At 42.7% G+C, this 24,422-nt stretch overlaps 1 protein-coding gene across 1 annotated transcript in view; it reads right to left on the reverse strand.

The window, feature by feature from the left end:
• KCNAB1 (potassium voltage-gated channel subfamily A regulatory beta subunit 1) overlaps positions 1-24,422 on the reverse strand; it is an 822,927-nt gene that overhangs the window by 171,876 nt on the left and 626,629 nt on the right. The window contains exon 8 of the mRNA XM_085634769.1: positions 16,579-16,665. Within this exon, the coding sequence (XP_085490895.1) occupies positions 16,579-16,665 (87 nt within the window). The remainder of the gene's footprint in view (positions 1-16,578; positions 16,666-24,422) is intronic.

Raw genomic sequence — 24,422 nt, forward strand, 5'->3', positions numbered from 1 at the left:
CTCTTTGCAGTTATTGTTATATGACACTGGATCACTCAAACATTATGCTGCTTGTTAGAAAAGCGTTCCAATGGGGAAACAGCCATAACAACGCATGCGTTACATCGCATGCTTTTACAACGTGGTTGTTACAACGACCACGTTGTTACCACGCGAGCCATTACATTGCAAGTCGTTTCAACGACTTGCTGTAGGGGGCGCACTGGTGTTGGATTTACAATCCAACACCTTCCCTGCTGTTGCGCGAACTGGATTAGGAATAGTAAATTATACTATTCCTAAATCCAGCACGCCCCCTACAGCAAGTCGTTGAAACGACTTGCGATGTAATGGCTCGCGTTGTAACAACGCGGTCATTGTAAAACCCGCGTTGTGAAAGCAGGCGATGTAACACATGCGAAGTAACAGTATATATTCTTTCAAAGAGGCAGTCATATATTTGTACTTTTGTCCTGGGGTTTGCCAGTTGGAAGTCAAATCCTCTGCCGATTTGACTTCCTGTGCAGAGACTAGGAAACATTATTGGTAGAGGACCACTTTCTGATGAAACACAAATGGACATTTGGACTGGGGCATCTTTGGCATTTTTGAGTCTTGAAAAAGTCTTATTAGACTAAACTCTTGTCGGCTGCCAGGTGTGTTTTCAAGATTATCAACAATAGTTGCAGTGGTAAAAAGAAAAAGGAACAAAGCTACAAACATATAGTCTGGCTCTTTAAAACACTTCACTAACAATCCACATAAATCCTAAGTGCTCTCGTGCCATATAATAATTATGTGTTTGGATTGGATCCTTCCAATCTAAGGGGCTCATTAGGATGGCAGGCAGACCTCAGTCAGCCCGCCATCCCAGCGGTAAAGGGACTGCCGCCTGCCATGCAGTGGTCTCGCAGCCCTGATAATGATGCGACTGCCACAGTGGCCTTCGCATCTGGCAATGAAACATTGCGGCGGGTGCTGCTGGCTGCTGGCTGCAGCACCCGCCGCAATGTCCAATGGCCATGTTGTGCATTTCCATGCACAATGTGGCAGGCACCGCGCGGTGCCTGCCAGCTTGTGCATGGAAATGGAGGGGGGTATCACCCCCCAGTGCACCCCCCCCGCCCCCACCCCACTGAGGGGGCCCACAACGGGCCCCCAAAGCCAATCCCCACCATCCTTCCCATGGCGGCATCACCGCCATGGAAAGGCCTATACTCGCCCACATCCTAATATGGCTGGCACCGCCACCATATTAGTGGCCCAGCTGTGCCCGTCAGGCAATCGTAACACTGGCAGAAAAGCAGCGGACGGACTTTGCCTCCGCCGCCATACCCACCGCCATCATAATATGGCGGGGTTATTTCTCATTACGATGGTGTAAAGATCGCCGTTACACCATCGTAATGAGCCCCTAAGTTTGAACCTGAATCGGTAGTAGGGTGTGCAACACGGTTTGAGTGCCCTTAAAAAGGACTTGCAATTTGGACATTCTCTTGGTTAGGGATAGGTTCAACCCGTACTGTTAGTAGATTTCTTTACAATTATACCCTTATGTCTGATAGTAAAAATTCCACATTTTCTAGTGTCCGCGGTTGTTGGGTCTGTGAGTGTGTGCAGCACATTCTGTGGCAGTATTATATTCCTCTATTTGATTTAGAAACAACATGCTTGATTAAATCTGCACATTGTGCAAATTATGCAGCGAATTATGCAGCAAATGCAGGGAATCCATAATTATGGTGTAAAACTGCAGTCAAAGAAATGCATAAATGGACTGACTCCAACATGACCCTCTGTTTTTATCAACAATGTATTCAAGAACATTAAACAAAACCTAAACATTCGAATTCCAATCAGAGCTAAATTGTGAGTTACACTTTGAAGAAAATGGTGTTTTTTCTAAAGCTAACTATCTCAAATTAAACATGTGATAAAAAAAATCATAACTGGTATCAAGTGTAATATGGTTCTATATTGCCATGCTAGATTCTGGTGACATCTGCAAGCCACTCCGCTTTCAGCCTCATGGCTTATGGTTTCACCAGAACCTCTTGATGGGAATATGGACCGTACTACACCATTACCCGTTATGTATCCTATATATATTTCATCAAAGGATACTAGGAATACTAAATATACATTTACATAATAATACTCATCTTCACACTATCTTTGCAATCAATGTTCTGGCTACAATACTTTTGTAGCTCAAGATTTAAAACTCAGTATTTTGGGAATATACTCACTCACTCACTCACTCACTCACTCACTCACTCACTCAGTAAGGTATATTAAACTGACTCAAATTCTTATGGGAGTTAACTCATTCCATGCTCATGATGAGCTCAGGTCGTCATGAGTCTCAGTGGAACTGTGCTCATGACGAGCTGAGCTCGTCATAACGGCCGCAGCCCACCCACGCGCGGTAAATTCCCCGCCTGTGTGGGAGAAATAATCAGTGGGCGGGGCCGTGACGAGCTCAGCTCGTCATGAGCACAGCTCCACTGTGAGTCATGACGAGCTGAGCTCGTCACAAGCACAGCGGTGCCGCAGACCCTCCCTCCGCACCGTAGGGGAATTACCCCCGCAGGGAAGGGGCTAATTAGCTATGGACCAAAACAGTAATACAATACCATCTCTTTCAATGTCACAAGTACCAGTGGAAAAATAAGCCTTTATAGAATCAGAATGTGTGCTATCATATACACAATGCCATCTCACCGCTGAAACACTTCCTTCAAGTCTTCACATGTGATAAAGGCTAGAGATATGACTTACAATGCCTCATAGAGAGATGGAACTCAGGAACCCCATCAGTTAGTAGATTCCTCAGCACTATCCTTTTGCATCTCTATACCTGATGTACTTTGAATCCAAAGAATGCTCTCATAGTAGCTATCACCTTCAGGAGTCCAGGCTACAACTCCATCCCCACTCTAAGCAATTCGTTTCCCCGCTCATCACACTTCATATAATCACTAAAATCCCTTTGTCATGTGTATGTTATTTGTGGATTGACAGCAGAAAGAAAGTGGAAGCCACAGATCTGACTGGTAGCTCATGAAAACCCACAACCATTATACAGACAATACTCTTTAGATAATGTAGTGAGGTTTAACAGGGTTCATGCACAAAAGCTTCCATTTACATGTTCACATTTAAACTTGACATCTTTTTAAACAAGTGACTTTTAACATACTTTGCACATACATGATAACATACTCAGAAAGTGTTCTGCTTACAAGCACATTTCTTTATAAGCATTTTATCACAACACTGTACTCTATGTTCAAGGATAAAGTAAAATAAGCACGCTGCCCCTGCATATTTTGGTTGCCCGTTTGGAGACAGCTCTGAGTTGGAAATACAAACAATGAATAGCTAAGGACCTCAGACACAGTGCGAATGAGGCCAGTTTTTATTATATAAACTGTTTCTGACATTTATCTCACCAGTGGGACACTTCCATGGATTATCCTGGACGTTCACCCGTGGCTGATTCTGAGCCCTGCTGATCTTTCACGATCTTGCTAAAGACAGAGGCCTGTTCCATACCAGCCTTACGTCCTGATAGATCATTCATACAGGTAAATGGGGAGTTAAGCTGCACTAAGAGATCTGGCAGAATGTGCTCCTTATTATGTTATCTTAAGTAGAGTTATATTGGTTGAATTATTCATCTTTTTAACCATTCTTGTAATGCCGGTAACAATGCTTTGTTTACTTCTACTAATAATTGCAGCACATGTATTTTACACAAGAATCCAATTGCTACAATAAAAGTCTGAAATGCTAATTTGCGTATTTCTCGTATCTCCTTTTGGGCATGCCTAAGGTAATCACGAACGGGTAGATATGTTTCCACGATTTCCATGGAGGAGTCAGAGTGGTCATATTCTAAGGTTGCAGACACCATCCGGTACCCTGTCAGGTTTAGGGGTCCACATAGCACACTGTGAGCTAGCCAGGAATTGGGCCAACATATTCTGATGATATGCGCGGACTAAGTTCCCATATTTTGATGCATATGTTGTCCAACCGCACAGTCTTACTTGATTAGTAGGAACCGTATGACAATAGTATTCACCCAATGTCTTGACATAAACCAATTAGAGGCCTTAGCAATTCTCTAGTTTTATAATTTCCTGATCTATGCCAAAGGAGTGCATGCTAAACATCCCACCACATGGGCAAGATGTCTCCGCCTTCAACGCTGGCCTGATTCTAAAAAATAACAAATTTCACATATGACTTTTTACAACACTTTGCATTTGATTCCACTATTTGCAAAGATGGATGCCACTCCAGACTCACTCTTCAGTCACTTTGTACACATTCTCTTGGAAACACTAAATGTAGTTGTACTCATATGCAAGAATTGTTTAAAATCTATATCAAAAGAGGCCATAACACAGAAGCACACCGGAGCTAGCAAACTTAAATAGACGAAGAGAGAAGCTAGAGTACAAATGTTCAAAAATCCAATTTCACTGCTAGGAGAACCTTCTGCCAGGTCCCCCTAAGAGGATATTGCGGTCTTTCATAAATCAGACATCACAAAAACCTACAAAACCATGGGGCCTTATTTAGACTTTGGCAGACTGGATGTACCCTCAAAACATGACAGATATCTTGCCTGCTGTATTACAAGTGAAATAATATTTCATGTTCTTGTAATATGGTGGATAAGACATCCGCCACCTTTGTGATGAAATATCCTGTCCATGAAGGAAAGTCCGTAAACCACAACATTTCCAATAATAGTGCAAGCAATATGACAAACCTACTTTGTAGTCTTCATACCAGTGCACCACCCACATACAGCTTGGAGCTCTGAAAATCAATTCAGATAACAAATCTACAGAGCTTTGCATGCCAGTAGGGTTGAGAAATTTCATTTTTGCTGTTATGTTAGACATCACTAAAGTTTTAATGCTTTCCTGTGACAGTATAGAGCCCTACACTCAGTAAAACATGCTGATAATATTCCTGACCACAAGAACAAACAAAATTACTGTCTGCTCTCCAACATCCTCTCCCCAAATAGTATTCCTAGGAAGGAGGTGACTTACAATTGCAAGAATTTGTAGAAACTGGCAACATTCTCCATGATCGGAAGTCAGCCAGATCCTGTATTGTCGGATATCTGTGGAGACATCCACATCATCATAGACAAAAACAAAACAATACCATAATCCAATTTAACCTGAGCACTACTTTCTACACTATGGTTTACAAACTACTTTCTAGTGCTTAAGAGGGTGGGAAGGGGTAATAAGAGCAAACATTTACTGGAGAAAATCCTTTGTGTTGACCAGAAGCCTATAAATGATAGCGCTCACCCCATTCTAGGATGCCATGTTGGGTTCTGCAGAGGTTATCACCTCGAACAGTGCAGTTTAATGTATGCATATAACCTAGTCTAGCTCATTGAATTTCCCCTCGAGCAGAACCAGATTTACTTAGATATACTCAGACCACAACCCGATCTTCCACTAACTGAGCAAGGAATGGATAGTAGCTGCAGAACACTTCAGAATGCCTCAAACAATAACCTATCGAATAAGGGAAATATTTATGTAGCTTAACTGAGCTAAAGCAGAGGTTTTGAAAATGGGTTGTGGCAAAATAAAATTTTGCCCTTTCTCTGGCCGGAAATTCTGGACAAGGCCCCTTCACTGTGGTGAAGAAATGTCTGCATTATGTTTGACAATGAATATACTGAACACCTGTTGTGTTCATGAGATGTGAGTAAAGGTGATCCCTAAATAGAAGGGTGGAGACATACATGCACCTCCACACTTGGCAGAGGCACTGTGCAACAGAATACTAGTCTGAATAAGTCCTTATGTTGTGGCTAATCCCAGCATCTAACATGGTGATGAATGGGTTTTGAAGTGATCAGCTCACACCAACATGCCTACAGCTGATACAGTGGAGACCCCATTGAGACATCAGTGGGCAACACCTGTCATTTTCTTTCTATATTTGATCAATTTTTTGTGTATTCTTGACTAACAATAAAGTGATAGCTGTTGAAGTAATAATTATCAAGCTATTGCCTGGTGATAATGCAGATAACATTGTGGCCAAGTGCATTATACTCCTGCATTGCGCAAATAAGTATGCATACTGTGCTAGTATCAGTTTACCAGATAACAAGCTGAAACTGAAGGAACAAGTCAATAAGGTCACTTCCACATCTTTTAGTTCCTTGAAACTGGTAGAGAAAATTGAAACATATTTACCATTTGAGCTCTTGGAGACTGTGGTCATCTCTCCTGGCTCTAGGCTTGACTATTGCAACAGCCTCTACCTCAATCTTTCAGTAGGCGCTCTGAAGAAGCTTCAGACTCTGCAAAACCCAGCGGCACGATTTCTTTTAAAAATTCTCAAATTTGAATTAGCCAGAGGATTTATTGGGAAACTTCACTTGTTGCTGTTTAGGCAACATATTATTTTTAAGTCTCTATGCGTGGCCTACAAAAGCCAGAATGGGCAGGGTCCTTTCTATTTTTGTGAACAACTTGAGGTGGTACACCCTAGCAGGACCCTTTGTTCGGGCTCTGCCTAGAACTTGGTGGTTCCCTCTTTTAGAAGGACCTCCGGGGATGGCAGAAGTTTATTTAGGTCCACAGCTCTGCTCTGGAAAAGTATGCCAGTGGAACGTAAATCGCCTCCTCTCTGTTTGTTTCTAGGAAATCACTGAAAACCTGGCTCTTTGTCCAGAAATAGGATTTAGATCTTCACTTCCTTGTTCCGTTTTTAGACCCAAGATGCCTCCGGGCATTAGTATGCGCTCAATCAATCTGCCAATTCATTCATTCATCCAATGCTTTTAACCTCTTCTTCAGTGAAAAAAAACAGAAGAGCCGAAATCACATGGAGAACATTAACCCTGCTTTATCTCTTATCTCCATTTCTTCCCATGGGATCCTGCAGTGGTAAGCATTCCCTGTCCTATCTCTTGCAGATTTCACCAACATGCTCAGTTCTCTCAAAATGATTTCGTACCTTCATCGTTCATCAAAGCTCTCTCTAGAGATGCTGCTTCACCCCCATCCATTACTGTCAATGCCTACCTTATTAAAGGCTTCTTTCCAGAATCTCTCATGACAGGCCAGATTCTCTCAGTGCTAAAGAACCATACGCTACACACAGATCACCTTGCCAACTACTGGCCCATCCCTCACCTACAATTCATCGGCAAGATAATTGAAAAAGCGGTCTATGGTCAACTGCAACATCACGCCAGTGCTAACCATCTCCTGCATGACTATAAGCCTAGCTCCAGATCATGCTGTTGCATGGAGACCACTACCTCACACATTGGAGATGATGCCCTCTAGATGTAAATGTAAATGTTGTATACTTGTAAAGCGCACAGCTGCCCCAGCAACGGGGCGTCCCGGCGCTGTATACCGCTGGGGAACCCATCCTGGCTTTCCCTGTGAGATGGTCCCTACTGGGCATCTCCAAGGTGAAGACAAGCATCCCCGGCGCTGATGGGGCCGTAAGTGGAGATTAAGCAAGCTATTGCCCAGAGTTGCTGAGCGGGATCCATGGTTAGAGTAGGCACCGAGGCGAGAATTATCGAGTCCGCTGACCTTGGCCCAAGACCCTGCCGCGTCGGGAATCGAACCCTGGTCCCGGGCTGACCTCTGCTTTCGGGTCTGACACCTCTAACCAGTGAGCCACACCACTCCAATCACTAGATCACAGATGAAGATGGCTCCTGACATGTATGACTGGACCTCTCAACTGCCTTTAACACAGTCAACCATCTCACCCTCATAAGTTCCCTGGGAACTCAAATGGGTTGCACGGGCAATGTTGTTTACTGGTTGTCCTTCCATTCCAGCCAACACCAGTTTGTTTGCATGGGCACCTTCAGGCACCAAAAGATTCCTAGCACCTGCTGAGCCCCTAGGGCTCCATGCTATCTCCTGTTATCTTCAATTTCTACATGAAGCAGCTTGATTCTCTACTCATAGATAAGAGCATCATGATTCACCAATATGCTGATGACACACAACTCTGCATGAAATCTCCTCTGCTTCAGACATTCAATGCCTCAGACATGGACTGTTCATCATGCAGACCTGGATGTCCAACACCCTACCTGAAGCGCAACACAAACAAAACAAAATTCCTGTTCTTTGCCAAGAACAACAAACAAGAAACAGTAGAATCCTGGCTTCATGACATGAATCTTGATGGCTTCAAACCCAAAATGTTACCAAATGCCAAAATGACTTGGATTCACTCTGGACACCAACCTCACCCCCAAGGTACACATTGCCAAAAAAACAAAGCTGACCTGGTCAGCTCTCTCTTCTAACAGAAGTGAAACTGTTTCTTCCAGAAAGAGACTTCAGAACTGTTGTTAAAGCCTACATACCCTTGCATTTGGATGATCGTAACATCCTGCTCCATGGCTTCCTAGATGTCTAACTTGCACCCCTTAAAGGAATCCTACACACACGGCCACATGTCTCATCCAGGGCCTCGATAAATATGACCATATAACCCCCATCCTGCTGGGACTCTATTGGCTGCCCTTGTCGGCCCGCACCATCTTCAAAATCAGCTACATCAATCAAAAAGCCATTGTGTCCAGCATCCCCTGTTTATCTTGTAGACAAGCTGGCCATCTCTGGTGGTTCTCAGCACACCAACAGACAGGACACGACCGGACTACAGATTAGCCAGTGTCAAAAAGACAAACAGGCCATTTCCATCTATGCACCCAGGATATGGAACATCATCCCCATACCAACCAGGACTGTCCGAACGCTGCTCTAATTTAGTAAAAGTTTGAAGACACACCTGTTTATAGAACACTACATCACGAGTAATTAACTGTCCACAAACCAGTTACCTCTGCTATCACTCCTTGACTTTACATATGCTTTAACCCCATACAGCGCACCACTGCCTTTTTGCCGGGTTCATGCTAAAGAAATACCATATACATACACAAACATTTTCTGATGTTATCTGTCAATAGAGAAGATGTTGCGTATTGAGTGCTCTAGGGCCATCCTTGATAGGCACATCATGCCTTAATTAAATATAAGCGATGAAAGATTTGTCTGCCCACAAGTGAAGTAGATGGAGGGTTGATTGACGGTTTTCTTGCACAAATAAGAGATCTGGCTGTTGCCTTTTTATTGGGTGATCATGGGCATGACATGAGAAAACTGGTGACTGACTATAGCTGGCCTATCAAGCTACTCTGTCACTGAAAGGCAAATTGTATTGAGGGACTTCATGAGCATTTGCAGGCATGCACAACTCAAAAGTAAAATGCCTTGCAGGGGGCTCATCACACAGAGGCCACGGGCCGCAACGGGCAGAAGTATTGCAAAAAACATGTTGGTCTAGGCATGTACTCATTAATTACCTGTACAGCAAAAGGCAGAAAGTATTCATTATGCAGCAAGAAGCACCAATATACCAAGGTCTACAAAGCCTGAAGTGAGACCCAAAAGATACCAATCTTCAATGAAGCATGAAACGGCGTTATGTTGTATCATTAGTCACCCACATCCTTTAACACAAGTTCTAAGTAGTTTGACAAAAAGTTTTTTATTTCCTTGGCGTGGATAGAGGTAAGCATTACACCATTATACTACATGCAGATTCAACATTCAGCGACTCTATATAATAGTGGCCACAAAAGGAAACCTTGGAGCGCCCATTGAAGTCATGTCTGATGAGCCTTGCTGCCTGTCTACTGGAATATATTTATAGCTACTTAGAAGTCACTCCCATTCACCTCTGAGAACCATTGAAACCCAGGTGTGTCATAGGTAGCCAGATGTGACTATGTATATTTTTGTCACTAATATCATCATGGGAAAGCTTCTCAGCTGCAGCACCACTGAAGTATTACAGCTAATTCACTTCACACAAGCAAACATGAACATTCTGGGAGAATGGATTGTCTTCATAGGAATAATAGTGCAACTAGTAGTTCTGTGTTATCACTGAATTCCTTTCCATATGTCCTCTAAAAATGAGAAGGAAGTGGAAGCAGTCAACCTCATTCATCAAAAGGGTAAAATCCTCCATTTAGGTGGTATTTCTGGTAGGCATAACACTGAAGAAGCTGAAAAATCTTGTTTGTATTGATATAAGATTTCCCAACAAAATCATTAAGAGGGAGCAACAAATGATTTCTATCATGCAATATATCGTGGATGATCACAATGGATTCACTTGTTTTCTAAACTTCACTTCAATCCAGGGTACCATTAGCTACCTCTCCATGAGATTTGAGGTACATGAACATGTTTTCAACTCATGTGAGCATCAGAAGATAGAAGAAACATAACTTTGCTATATCGTCGAATTTGTTGAAGGTGATCTACATCAGTTTTGAAATACTGATATTTTTCACATCAGAGACAACACAGAGATGACGGAGCAGTGGAAAGTGACTCTGAACACCAAGAGAAGGTGAACAAAAGTGAGATCTTCAAATTAAAATACTCGAAATAAGAGGAGCTTACCTAGCTAGACCAGTTATGGTGGGAGGTTAATCCCTAACTTCACCACCTAAACCCAGCTGTTTTGAAGTCTCCTGTGAGAGCTATTGCTAAACAAGAGAGAGTAAAGCTAGACCTCAAGAAGCTTTCCAAACAACATGGATCTCTCTTGGCCGCAACACTATGCCTCACTTCAACTACTATTGAAAAACTGAACTTGTGCTTAATGCCAGTCTCTTTGTAAAGGTAGACTCAGTATTCCAAAAGAACGAATAGAAAGTGCACCAAGTGCCCAAGCCTATTTGGGCCGTGTCATCCACTGAGCAGGAATTCTCATACATCAGAAAGGAAGCAATAGCTGGATCTGTTTAACTATGGACATTCCTTCTCGGTCATCACCAATCACAAGGCACCAATACCAGTGCTCTTCAAATCAAAAGTTTATGAGTCACATGGATGACTTGTGTTGGTTCTCACCAGGCATGCTCACTGATCATAGAAACCAAAGGGCAATCATGAACAATGACAGAGCACCATAGAAAGAAACCTAGAAATAAAGCCAATCCGCCTATCTGTGAGACTGAAGTACTGTATTGAGAGCTGTGATGAGGTTCCTGGGTTGTGATGAATGGCTAGAGCTACTCTCCTAATTCATTGCTTTGGGCAGGCTGTTATATTCATGAAACATGTAAATATACATGACCCATTTATGCATGGCTGAGTATTACACAGAGCCCACACAGTAGGGTACCGTGACAGTTAGACAGGCAAGCAGGCTAACAAAAGGGGGCTTCCGCACAGTGCCATGCAGTTCCCAACCGGAATACACTTACCAAAAGAGTACTGGTGTGGGGCACCTATATGTTCCTTATGCTTTGCTTGCAGGTAAATTCACCATCCCAAGCCCCGCGTATAGGACTAGCTCATTTTAAAGCAGTGGTCAAGGACAAGGACTTTCCTTATTCAGCCTCCACCCATCTGTGTGATAAGTGCAGTATGCGATTCCCAATCTCCTAAAGAAGTACTAAAACTGTGTAACTTGTGGTATTGAACAGGAGAGGGTTTCCTACACTGAAATTGGATGTATGCAGTGCAGAGTGCCCACATGTTCCTAGCTCCTGTCATGAAGAATGCAGTTTTCCAATGAGCATAAGATGGTACTTATTATTTGTGTTGTCACCTTTTCTCTCGATACATGGGAACTGTGTTTTACGTCTCTATGTTTAAGTTTGATTTCATTATTTGAGACATCAAATTGCTGTCTCATTTGAGTAACGTAGTCATTTGAGTGTTCATGTCACATCTCTATTTTTAAACTGCATTAGCCTAGTAAGCATGCTGTTCCCCTAAGCTTTTACAAATGGAGACTTTTCTTTGATCTTGGGCCTTGTTTAGAGAGATGAGCAATTTTATTTCCATTTGTTTGGTTTTTAAAAGCTCAAGATCATGTATTGCATAGAATGCAATAAAGACTTATTGGTAAATATATTTATGACCGCCTACAATTATATATTATTTATATATATATGTGATCAGAGTCATTTAAAAGAGATATTAACAAATATTAGTGTTAATTTAAGATATATTTTAAATAGTTTATTTATATTCAGAATTTGGGGCCAGGTTCACCAAAAAAGTGGTTACAAAAACTGGTCACCAATTGCATTCTGTATTTTTAGCAACCACTCTTTAAATTGGCTCTCTGACCTATGTGCTGTTAGGTCAATTCACAAAATTATTAATCACAGGGAGTCAAAAATGGCTGGCCTAATTATTGTACCTGGCCAGGTCACAATTTGCAACCCCTTGTGATTGGCTACAATCGCAAGGATAGTGGCTTGCAAGAGACAGCAGACCATTATTTCCGTGATTGGTTGCTAAAACAGATTTTTTATGGCCTAGCTTGACAGCGCAGCTGTCACCAGACAATTATTTAAGCATCAGTAGATAGGGGCTTTGGCTCCTATAACATGTTGGGATCCAGTAGTACATGTTTTGATTGGGAAGAAGTTGTGCGCTTCCATAAAAAAAAGTGCTCGCCATCCACACAGCTGTGTTCAATTTGTTAATTTATTGAGCTGCTTGAGCTTGAAATTTCAGAGGCATACACATGCCATTGTAATTATATTAAAGTGTCTTAGATAACTAGATACTAAATGATGTTTTCCTCTGGCAGCACCACAGATGGGAGCAGAGCAGTCATTAACCTACTTGGATGTTCAGGTCTGGCTTGTCAGTGCAACCGTCACCTGATCTTTTAACCTATACCAATTTTATTCTACAGTTCTTTGCTGCCACACACATACATATTAAGCCACATGCTATTTACTAGTAGTGCTTAACATTACCATATAACATTCCTTTATAGTCAGACCTATTGGCATTTCCAATGCTTGTTTTTTAAAGTAACCTGAGTTGTCTAAAATAGTCAGACCCCTGAACTGTAGCCTACTAACCCTGAAACTGCCACCTTAATTTTTAAAATGGAAGCAGTCCAAGGGAGACCCCTTTTCCTTTGCGAGTCAATGATAAGTGGTTTGCGATCAGAAAACAAAGGTTACTGAATAGCAATTTGGAAGAATTACCCCTTACATGCACCTTCCAAATTGCGTTTTAGTAAGGATTTCCCAACCTACTTTGTGATTTGGAAGAACCTTTCTGAATCACAAAATGAGGTTAGTACATATGAAAAAGCAGTCACAAATTTGCAGGTTTTGCAACTGCTAAATCTCTTTATACATCTAGCCACTAGTGCTGTAGATTCAAACCTCAAGTAGCTAATACAAGAGGTGTCCCAAACCACATTAGTGTATTTGATTCCAGTCATATAAGTTGTGGGCTCTTTTCCAATACTATGGTAATGAATAAGATTATACATGAACTAAGTACCTCTTCCATACATTGTAAAGACACTGCAGAACACCTAGGAGTTCTGTGACCATACCAAGGCCAATGTCTGAATTCCTTTATAAGGTCAATTAACTCTGAGGCAAATTGCAGTATCCTTTCAATGTACAGCAGAGGCTATTCTATTCCTTATAATACATGGTCACAGAATCAACAATCCAGACAAACTTCTACAATTACTGGTGTTGATCTCTATAAATTGAAAGAGATAGTTTGTTTGCAGACCTGAAGAATAAAAATAGAATGTGTAGTGGAAGATTAAACACACCAAAAAGCAGTTAGTAATTTGTTTTAGAAATATATAAGAATCAGTATAATGTAAGCCAGATTGAAAATGCTGTATCTCAGAATGTGTAGAAGCACCCAGAGATTCTATCTTTCCTTTAAAGACCTATGGATTGAAAAAAATAATAAGAAAAACAGAGAAGGGGAACAAAAAGCCAGTTCTCCTTTTCGTTGTACAAACTGCAGTTACATTGATGCTCTCTGACCTCCATTTCAACTGGGCTGCTGGCGCGGGTAGGATGCATATAATGTTACAACTCAACTGTAATAACTTATTAAATTTGAGAAGCAACGTAATTTATTTATTACTGACGACTAGAGACGTCAAAACCCAGCTATTATAAGGACATTAGAGACACACTTTTACAAATGGATTATGGGCTGTGGTGTATTTTTATACACACATACATACACCCACACACATGCGCACGCACACACACACATTATTTATTGTACAAATGCAAACACATGTTTTTCTCTCCATATGCAATGAATGTACTGGCAGCCAAGAACTCATACTTGCCACAACAAAATTTCTATGCAAACTATTTTATATTAAAATTGTCACAGCCACAATACGCTGTGTAGGTTCTAAACTTGTTACGCTCATCTTCCATCCACATCTTTTGTTTCAAATTTTCACTAGTCACAATTCATTATGTGGATTTATGAGTCCGCCACAAACCCATCTCAATTGATTGTAGGATCATAAATATAAGAAGCTAAACATTGGTTTGCCATTGTGTTATGTTCCAAGTATTACTAATGAATTTACTAATTGAATTGAAATACTGTTGCAATAACCCACAAAACATCAATGTATTCAACCGATTTTCAAGAAGTGATTCTTAACATTATTGACACATTTGCTGATAGAAGTGGAATACTGCTGCCATAATTTACAAAGCATGAAGTTATTCAATTGCTTTTCAAATTGTACTTCCCAATATTATTGGCACATTTGCTAAACAGAATTTGAATACTGTTGCAATAACTTACAAAACATGTAATTATTCAACTGCTTTTCTAGACGTGCATCTCTTCACTCCTTAAAACCAAAGTTGTGCAGTTCCCAACTTCTAGACCCCAAAACTTCCTTCTCCCTTAGTTTTTGTTCTCCAACTCCTCCTCAATATCCTAGTTATGACCCTTGTTCAGGGGATTGAGCCACCACATTTACTTCGTAATTCAATATCTAGTGAAGGACTTCTAAACTGAGGGTCTCATTTATGAGAGCCCTGCATCACTTTCGCACCACATACATGGTACATGCATGACACAGGGCTCTCATAATAATTTATGAATCCAAGCAAACCCACCCTGCATGGCCTCATAAATCATGAGTAAGACGACGCAGTGAATATCGATGCCTCATCTTACTCTTCGCTCGGGAGGCGTTCCATGGGCGTTGCGGTGGGCTTTCCCATGCAGCACCCATGGGATTTGACGCTCTCCCAGATTTACCAAATGATGTAAACCTGGGAACGTGTCAAATCCGTTGGCCTTCCATAGTGAGCGTAACGAGGAGAAAAATGTTTATTTCTCCTAATTATTTCCTCTTTCTATGTGTGCTGCATTCGGCTGGACACATAGAAAGAGGAAAACGCCTTTTACGATTGTTTTTGTGCTGGAAGGTGCCCCTTCTTGACAAAAACAGTTCTCCATGCAACGGAGGCACCCTTGCACCATGGTACAAGGGTGCGCACATTGACGGTAGGCTGCCAAAACGGCGCCTGGGGAGACAGAAAGAACAGGAATGCACTGTATTGTATACATACATTGCATTCCTGCTCTTTCACTTTGGCTTAGGGCAGTGCGGGAAGGTGCCTTGCTGAGCTGCCCTACACCAAAATCCCATAAATGAGGCTCATGAGATAGTTGAACATTCCAAAAAAAGTCATAGTGCTCCTGAATTTCCACCACATATTATAGATCACAGAAGTTCTAGAGACAGGCCTTCACAAAGTTAAAGTCCAGGAGCTGGGCGATTTGTAAAACATCGTGGAGAGAATGTACCCAAGTCTGACAAAAACACAAAACATATCCTCTACAGTGAAAACACTCAAGTAGCTTCCGGAAGAGTAAATAATTAAATTCAAAACGGTTTATGGAAGCTCACAATACCTGAAAAAACTGTCACCTGAATACATTCCTACCAAGAACCTGTGCTCAGGCTATTCCAATTTCAACTGTCCTTAAGAGATTATAAAAAAAGAAATCATTAAAAACCTTGAGCTGGTTATTAAGGTATCAACCAACACATGAGGAGTTCGGGAAAGGCCTGACTCCATTGGTCGCTAGTCCAGTGACGCAAAATCTACACTTTTCTTAAGACGGGGATAGGCTACATTGCCAAAAAGGTCTATCATCAACCTTCACCTACCTGATGATCACACCTAGAGAGATCTATGGCACATGTTTCACATACCTTAGAATGTGTAGGACACACCATATATGAATATGCACCATTGAGGACTGATGCAGAAGCCTGCTCGCGCAAGCGAGAGGCCTCGCGCCGCACTAAGCTGAACATTCAAATAAACTAAATAAATATAAATGTTACAAAAACAAGTAGGGTTAGAGCTCAGTTTGTGGAAAGAAAAAAACCTGGAATGAGAAGAGAATGCATTGTTCCCAACTTGCAAAATCACTACAGTTTACATAGTAGATCAAAATAAATTATCTGGTTTCCGCTGAAAATGTGTTTCTGTTAGGAGGGATAGGGGGTAAAACAATTTTAAATGAAAATACTGGGCTCTCCAAAAAAGGGGAGGAAGTGGATCTTGTCACCTTAACCACAATCTGATCACACTGAATCCAGAATAAATACGTTCTCGTTTCACAGCGTGTAAAATGAACCCATGTGTCGCTCCAGGCCCAGTTAAATGGTTTCGTAAAGGCTCTCACCAACCTTCCATGGGAGTATTGTTGTCGGGTCGATTTGCGAAGACAACATCCACATACTCGAGCTGCAGTCTCTGGAGAGAGGCCTTTAATCCTGCAAGCAGAAAATAAAAACATGCTGTCAGGTGCATCCAGAGCAGGGACGCGGGGAGCTCGCCTCAGCCGAGATGACAGCTCGGAAATATCACTTCACAGAAGCCCCTTAAACTGTGCACATCGGGGACAGGGACATGCCTCGCGCGCGCGTTACCTCAGAAAAAAATCTGCATATTATTGAAAGACTGACTCTATGAAAAAGGCGTGCGTTTCAAAACCCGCTCCCTTCAAATCAAACTATATTTAACATTTGAAATTAAGAGCATTTTTCAAAAAAAAATTGCAGCCACTCGGTTCTGTCAAATTATCGCCACGAGGGAGATTGAAGTTCATATTGCATCTTTCTATGCAGCCCTCTGGCACAGTCATTGGTTAGATCTCCCCAGGGCAGACAGGGAGGAGGGGCTGGGAGAAATGAGCAGAGGGGAGAGTCCTCATTCTCTCCCAGAGACCTAGGGTTTGCTGCACGTCACATTAACAATTGCAGAGCATGCTTCTTAAAAGCCGTTTTGCAGTTTAGCCCTGGAGGATGTGTGTTTTATTCCATAATGTGTTCTGAGACCTTGCATGTTATTGCTTTCTAAACACACAGAAAGGGCTGGACTGGCCGTAGTGGGCACCGGGCATTTACCAGGTGGTCCGCTAGGGTGGGGGACGAATTTGGGCCCCTGGGGGCCGTCTTTTGTTACAGGGCTGTTTTTGCAGCATAGCTGCAAAATCGGCCCCTGTAACAAAATCGGCCGAAACCGGCCCTGGCAAACAGCTCGGCCGCTCCCAGGGGGGCCGGCAGAGCTCTTTGCCAGGGCCAGTTTTGTTTCCCAGTCCAGCCCTGCACACAGACACACTGGCGCACATACACACTTACTTGACTTGCCTATATCTTTGGCGCCGTTTGACAAATCTTCATTAACTTTTCCCCAAAAAAGTGCCCGATTGTTGTTGCGCATGGAAAGTTTCAGAATGATCCCTCAAGCAAGGGCAGAGAAAAAGGGGCTGAGGGTCAAAAAAAGTGAGTTTCCAATGTTAATTCCCGAAGGAGCTTTGAACAGGAAATATCCTGTAGCATGATGCAGAAATCACACTGTGCCTTTACAGCGCCAGCAATAAAACGAACGCGTTATTAGCACACATTTCATTAGCACACAAGTCTGAACATCGGCTTGCTTTAGGAGGCGCATTGGTGGAGTGGTGTTGGATTTAAAGTCCAGCGCCTTCCCTACTGTTGCACAGACTGGAGTTTGAACAGTAAATGATACTAATCCAAAGTCCAGCGCCCCTCTAAGGCAAGTCATTGTAACGACTTGCGTGCAAAAGGAATGCGTTGTAACGATGCGTTCATTCTACTGCAGCGGTAAAAAGACATGCTTGCTAAACGCATGCCTGATACCGTTATACAATCGCTTTGAACACAACTACAGCCCGAACCACTGGACGGAATAACACCAAATGTGGCAGAAAGGTAGATTTGGTTATGGATATCACACTTTCAAGCTATCCAGTTTAAGTCTGTCCAGTAGTTGTTAAGAAATTTAAGGGAAAAAATAAGGATATCTGTGGCTGCGACAACTTAGCGGATAATAACGATCTCGTGCATGGAAATACAGTGCTCTGATTGGCTGCCAACACTTCAACCAGGAAGCGTTGGCAGCCATCTTGGGACTCGGCTTCAGCTGAGTCCCAAAACAAATGGCAAAAAAAGAAAAGGGTGCAGGGTCGGAATCCCTGACCCCCCCAAGCCTTGGTCTTGCATAAATGCATACATTTTTATTTTTTTTAAATTGCAGTAAATTTGTGAAATCCGCGGCAAACAAAAAAATAATTGTTTTAATTGTAGGTCCTGGGTGGGCCAGGTCCCAGGTGCATGTGGAGATTCATTAAAAAAATGGAGGGGGTGCACGGAGCCCCCCCCCAGGGCTAAAATATGCACTGGGGACCACCACGCCCTGGTGCTTCAAATTAAATGCTTGGGGGGGGTCTTGCGGACCCCCTCCAGGAGCCCCGGGGACTACCACCTCCCTGGGGCTTTCTTTTTTCAAAAGTATGAGGGGGGTCACGGTGCCCCTATCCCAGTCCGTTTTCGGCCCCGGGCACCACCACCTACCTTGGGCCCAGCCCATGCAGATCAAAGGGGGGGGCACATAGCCCCCCCTTCTGGAGCCATTAATGGCCCTGCTGATCACCACCCCCCTGGGCTGGTTTCTGCTATGTCCCAGGGAGCCCACCCATGGGACCTGGCTGTTTTTTCTCTGACGTGGTGGCAGCTTTTACAGCTGCCGCCAAGTCAGAGCAAACACGAACTCTGCTCTCAGCAAGCGAGAGCTGTGGAACTGCCCCAGGTGCTGAGAGAGGAGTTTTAGCCTGTTTCCCTGCCCGCTGTCAAGCGGGCAGGGTAACAGATGAAAGGATTGCCCTCACATATAGAGAACTGCATGTTTAGTAAATCTTTGTCTGCAAGAGCGATGTTGGATCCAGCAGAAGGAGGAGAACCGGCTGGGACCGCGGGGGCCTTGAGGCCATACCCCCATGGTCCCAAGGAGAAATGATTAGAAAGATGCAGAGTTTAGGTCAGAAATGAGCCGGGAGAGGCAGAACAGAGGTCAGCAATGAGCAGAAAGAGCCAAGACAAAGTTCAGAAACTAGCAAAAAGAGGCAAAAATAAAGGTGAGACACGAGCAGAAAGATGCAGAATAAAGATCAGCAATGAGCAGAAAGAGGCAAAATAAAAGTCAGCAATGAGCAGAAAGAGGCAAAATAATGGTGAGACACGAGCAGAAAGAGGCAGAATAAAGATTGGCAATGAGCAAAAAGGGGTAAAATAAAGGTGAGAAATTAAGAAGAAGAGGCAGAATAAAGGTCAGAAATGAGAAGAAGAGACAGAATACAGTTCAGCAATGAGTAGAAAGAGGCAAAATAAAGGTGAGAACCAAGCAGAAAGAGGCAAAATAAAGGTGAGAAACGAGCGGAAAGAGGCAGAATAGAGGTCAGCTACGAGCAGAGAGAGGCAAAATAAAGGTGAGAAATGAGCAGGGAGAGGCAGACTGAAGGTCAGAAATAAGCAGAAAGAGGCAGAATAAAGGTGTGAAATGAGCGGAATGAAGCAGAATAAAGGTGTGAAACGAGTGGAAAGAGGCAGAATAAAGGTGAGAAACGAGCAGAAAGGCAAAATAAAGGTAAGAAACGAACAGAAAGAGGCAGAATAGAGGCCAGCAGCAAGAGGCAAAATAAAGGCATGGACTGAGCAGAAAGAGGCAGAATAGAGGTCAGAAACAAGCAGAAAGAGGCAGAATGAAGGTCAGCAAAGAGCAGAAAGAGGAAAAATAAAGGTGATACACGAGCAGAAAGAGGCAGAATAAAGTTTAGCAACAAGCAGAAAAAGGCAAAATAAAAGTGAGAAATGAGTAGAAAGAGGCAAAATAAAGGTGAGAAACGAGCAGAAAGGGGCAGAATAAAGTCAGCAACGAGCAGAAAGAGGCAAAATAAAGGTGTGAAATGAGCAGAAAGAGGCAAAATAAAGGTCTGAAACAAGCAGAAATAATAGAGGTCAGAAATGAGCAGAAAGAGTCAAAATAAAGGTGAGAAACAAGCAGAAAAGGCAGAATAGAGGTCAGAAACAAGCAGGAAGAGGCAAAATTCAGGTGTGAAATGCGCAGAATTAGGTAAAATAAAGGTCAGAAATGACAGAAAGAGGCAAAATAAAGGGCAGAAACGAGCAGCAAGAGACAAAATAGAGATCAGAAGCGAGCAGAAAGGCAAAATAAAGTACAGAAACGAGCAGCAAGAGGCAAAATAAAGGTCAGAAATTAGCAGAAAAAGCAAAATAGAGATCAGAAACAAGAGGAAAGAGGCAAAATAAAGGTCTGAAACAAGGAGAAAGAGGCAAAATAAAGGACAGAAATAAGCAGCAGAGACAAAATAGAGATCAGTAGCGAGCAGAAAGAGGCAAAATAAAGTACAGAAACGAACAGGAGTCAAAATAAAGGTCAGAAACAAGCAGAAAGAGCAAAATAGAGAGCAGAAAGAGGAAAAATAAGAGTCAGAAACAAGCAGAAAGAGGCAAAATGCAGACCAGAAATGAGCAGAAAGAGGGAAAATAGAGATCAGAAATGAGCAGAAAGAGACCCCCCCAACGACCCTCTTCAGCCAAGGGGACTTCATCTCCCAACCAGTAGTGCGCCAGGAGGTGCATTTGCAAAGCTGTTGAGAAAGGGGGCGGGGCCTCTGACGAGGTCTTAGCAATCCCACTGTAGGGGGACTTACTGGTGATAACAGGAGGGATTCTTGGCCCCTAACTACTCTCAGCATCCAAGGGGAAATTAATTAGGGGTTGCGGAGCAATACTCCCCCTGTTCAAAAAACTCCAGGGAATTTGGTGGAGTTTTTCGGTAAGTACACAGAATTTCGTGGAGTGAAACTCCACGAGCTCCGTCCAGGCCTAGCAGAAAGAAGAGAAATAAAGGTCAGCAACAAGCAGAAAGAGGCAAAAAAAGGTCACAAGTGAGCAGAAAAAAGGCAGAAAATGAGCAGAACCTGCTCAGGCGCTCATGCACCCACTCACAGAACAATTTAAACACTCACGCACCTACTCACACACCCAGTGAGGCACTCACTCACACACCCACTAAAAACACATGCACTCACTCACACTTAAAGGTTACAGGTTACAGTTAGGAAATAACTTTAAAAAAGGTAGAAATACACTGAAAAAAACGAAGGTTAAAGGGATGTTATAGTTCAGAAATAGAAGGAAAAAAAACTACAAATTCACTGAAGAAAACGAAGGTTACAGCGACGTTATAGTTAGTAAATAGAATTTCAAAAAAACCTTAGAAATTCACTGATAAAAACAAAGGTTACAGAGGCGTTATATTTAGGGTCAAATTTCACTCATACAAAACTAGTGAAATTTAGCAGTTACAGTTAGCTGAGCTAACTACAACTAATACCCCCTCAATGCACTGCTTATTACCTCACATATCATATCACTCATGACATGGTAAGTGACAACACCGATGACATTTCAAATGACATCACTGAAGACAAAATCCACACATCCACTCACACAAGCATGCAACATCTAATACATCCACTCGCACACCCACATACCCACTCACATAACTATTCCCAAACACTCAAGTACAAATACTCATTCACCCACTCCCTCATGCATAGAGCCTCTTGCACACCCACTCACTCCTACAGGCACTCACACAACCAGTATATATATCTCTGGAATTGTAATTCCGCAAAATTTGCAATTATTCAAATTTGCTGTTTATTTCTTTTATGTCTATGCTTTTAAAAAAAGTGTACTTACCCTATTTAACTGGTGCAAATGGAGACTATGGTCATGTGACCAAGACCACGGACGTGGTCGAAACGCGTCGTCCTCTTCTGCCCTGTGAAGAATAAAGCTGCTTTTGATGATCGAGTGGGCTCGTGTGGATTCTTTTCTGGCTTGGAATCAACTGTTTCGAAATAAATAGGCGGCGGCGACCGCCAGCGAAGCCCCGACTCGCTAGGAAGGGTGCTCTCTCTCCGTTCACCCTCCGATTGGTTCCTGATTTATGTGAGCACCCGCCGGTTGATTGTCAGGTTCTTATGGCGAAAAAACAATATCAACTACGATAAACGAAACTGATCGACAACCAAGGAGCCTGAGTAAGGCAGCGGCGCACTGTGGTGAACAGTGCGAGCACTTCCTGAAAACCCGCCTTGTCCGTCGCTACAACCAGGGAGAGGAGGCAAGGCGCTGCGCGCTCCCGTGTGCGGCCCCCTTCCGTGTACCTCGTTCCCTTGGCAACCGGGAACAGAATATTACGAGCGCACAGGCGCGTTCGTCCTTCTGTTCTCCGCCTCCAGTACAAATCACGCCATAACCTGCACAGACCAGAGTTTACGTGAGCCATTGGGCTCAATACGTACGATCATCACTAATAGCAGAGTGCAAACAAGGCACTTTTCCTTCTATTTTCATCACAATCATGGCAGACGAGTTTATGAAGGGGCGTGAGGAATCCGCCAAGGCAATCTTCAGCAAAACTCAGTCCAGTGCACAAACAGTTAATGCCAAAACGGACACCATACAAACCAACCTGAAACAAAAAATTAATATCTTGGAGCGTCTAAGACGGAAAGAGATTAGTAGATGGTGGGAAGCAACTGCCTTGCAGAATTATGTGGATGTTAATCGTATTCCCCGGGGACTGCGGATCTTTATCACCCCCACGCTGTCAATACCCAAACCACAGGTATTAAAGGACTGGGTCGATAATACAACAGCCTGCTCAAAGAGAATGATAGAGATACTGATCATGAATGCCTGGGATGAACATAAAGACTTACTTAAACAAATCCAGGATCTTATGGAGGATTTCAAAAAAGAAAGTAATCAAAAGGAAGTTGACGAAATGATCAAAACAGTCGATGAGCGCATGAAAAACTTCGAGAAAGACGTCATAGCAAGAAAACAACGAAAGTTTACACGAGATGAAAGAGACTATACGTCCGGACGAATATTAACTTTCGCGAAGAAATTTGATAAAATAAGAACAAACCTTGCAAAAGATCAAACGCTGAGTCTCCTCGAGTCAAGCAGGGAAGGATCAACGACCGATCTCAGCTCAGACCTTGAATCCTCGGACAGTATCGCCTCAATGAGTACCGACCAACAGGTTTTTTCCAAGGAGTTACAGCTTCTCCAGAAAGCAAAGGAACAATCAAACCGTGGGAGACCGAGAAGAAAAAAGCAAGAAAACGCAGACAAAACCACAAGAGAAACATCAGACGCAGGAAACTCAAGGACAACTGGAATGGGAACAAGAGGCCAGAAGACACCAACACTATAATGGAGGACAATACATCAAAAATGACGGTAATTAACTTAACTAAAAAAGTACTTAACAAAGATGAAATCAATGTATTAGAATTAGGCTTATCCTTTTGTCCAGAAATGCGTTTTGACTATGCACAGGCACGTGTTGACTTATATAAATTTGAAAGGAAGTTGAAACTATGTAAAATGCATGCTAACAAAAAGACCGAAACAACATTAAGAGTACCAACTACTGACAATGAGGGTTTATCGATTGGTGATATACCTACATTACATGCCATAACCACCCTGGGGGAAATAGAATTTTCGGTGGGCATTGATAGGATTGTTGACCCCCTTGAATGTTCGCAGATATCCCAGATTATTACTACCCTTGACTTAGACACTACGGAGACCACTAGTACAGCATTCAAAGCCAAATCCAAGTACATTCCAACATTGGCCAAAGATAATATTGATGTTTTTAGTGACCTAGTGGCACAAGATTTCCTTGATCTTCTCAAAAAGGGAAATCTACAGAGTAACAATCTAACTCAGAACCAGTGGGGGGTGGTCAACACTCTACAAAAAGATCAGGAAATAGTGATCAAACCCTCCGACAAGGGAGGTAATGTTGTCATTATGACAAGATCGATGTATACCAAAGAGGCAATGCGCCAGTTAAATAACCCTACATGCTATTGTAAAGTAGACAGGAAATATACTAGTGACCTAAAAAGAACTTATCATGACAAACTTCAAACTTGGCATGATAAAGGCCTACTTTCATGGGACGAGAGAAATTTCCTCACAAACAATACCCCCACAACCCCGACACTTTACCTACTTCCGAAGGTACATAAAGACATGATCGAACCTCCAGGGAGACCTATCGTCTCATCAAAAAACAGTCTGCTTGAAAACACTAGCACGTATGTGGATCA

The sequence above is a fragment of the Triturus cristatus genome, chromosome 11 (assembly GCF_964204655.1).
Source record: "Triturus cristatus chromosome 11, aTriCri1.1, whole genome shotgun sequence".
Taxonomy (NCBI): Eukaryota; Metazoa; Chordata; class Amphibia; order Caudata; family Salamandridae; genus Triturus; species Triturus cristatus.